Genomic DNA, 259 nt, shown 5'->3' on the forward strand with positions numbered 1-259 from the left:
AGATGATTTCTGGACAGATTTACTTTTCTTAAACTGATCAGGGGTAAAAATGCAGAGAAGTTGATATTTGTGATCAAGTTTTCATTTAGATGTAAGACAATGAGATTTCCCAGATTCTGAAACATTCCTCCCAAGATATCTGTCAGTTTGTTGTAGGCCAGATTTAACTCCTGCAAAGCCACCAAACTGCTGAATGCTCCTTCCTCCACTTCCCGGATCTTATTGTGTAGTGCATTAAGACTTTTAAGATTAGACAGTT

The 259-nt window shown here is 37.5% G+C and overlaps 1 protein-coding gene across 1 annotated transcript in view; it reads right to left on the minus strand.

The window, feature by feature from the left end:
• LOC107578888 (toll-like receptor 13) overlaps positions 1-230 on the minus strand; it is a gene marked incomplete at both ends in the record, with an annotated part of 4,495 nt that extends 4,265 nt beyond the window's left edge. Inside the window, one exon of the mRNA XM_016264790.1 lies at positions 6-230. Coding sequence (XP_016120276.1) covers positions 6-230 — 225 coding nt within the window. The remainder of the gene's footprint in view (positions 1-5) is intronic.
• Between the last annotated feature and the right edge of the window lie 29 nt (positions 231-259).

This window comes from Sinocyclocheilus grahami, unplaced genomic scaffold (genome assembly GCF_001515645.1).
Source record: "Sinocyclocheilus grahami isolate Dianchi unplaced genomic scaffold, SAMN03320097.WGS_v1.1 scaffold12571.1, whole genome shotgun sequence".
Lineage (NCBI taxonomy): Eukaryota > Metazoa > Chordata > Actinopteri > Cypriniformes > Cyprinidae > Sinocyclocheilus > Sinocyclocheilus grahami.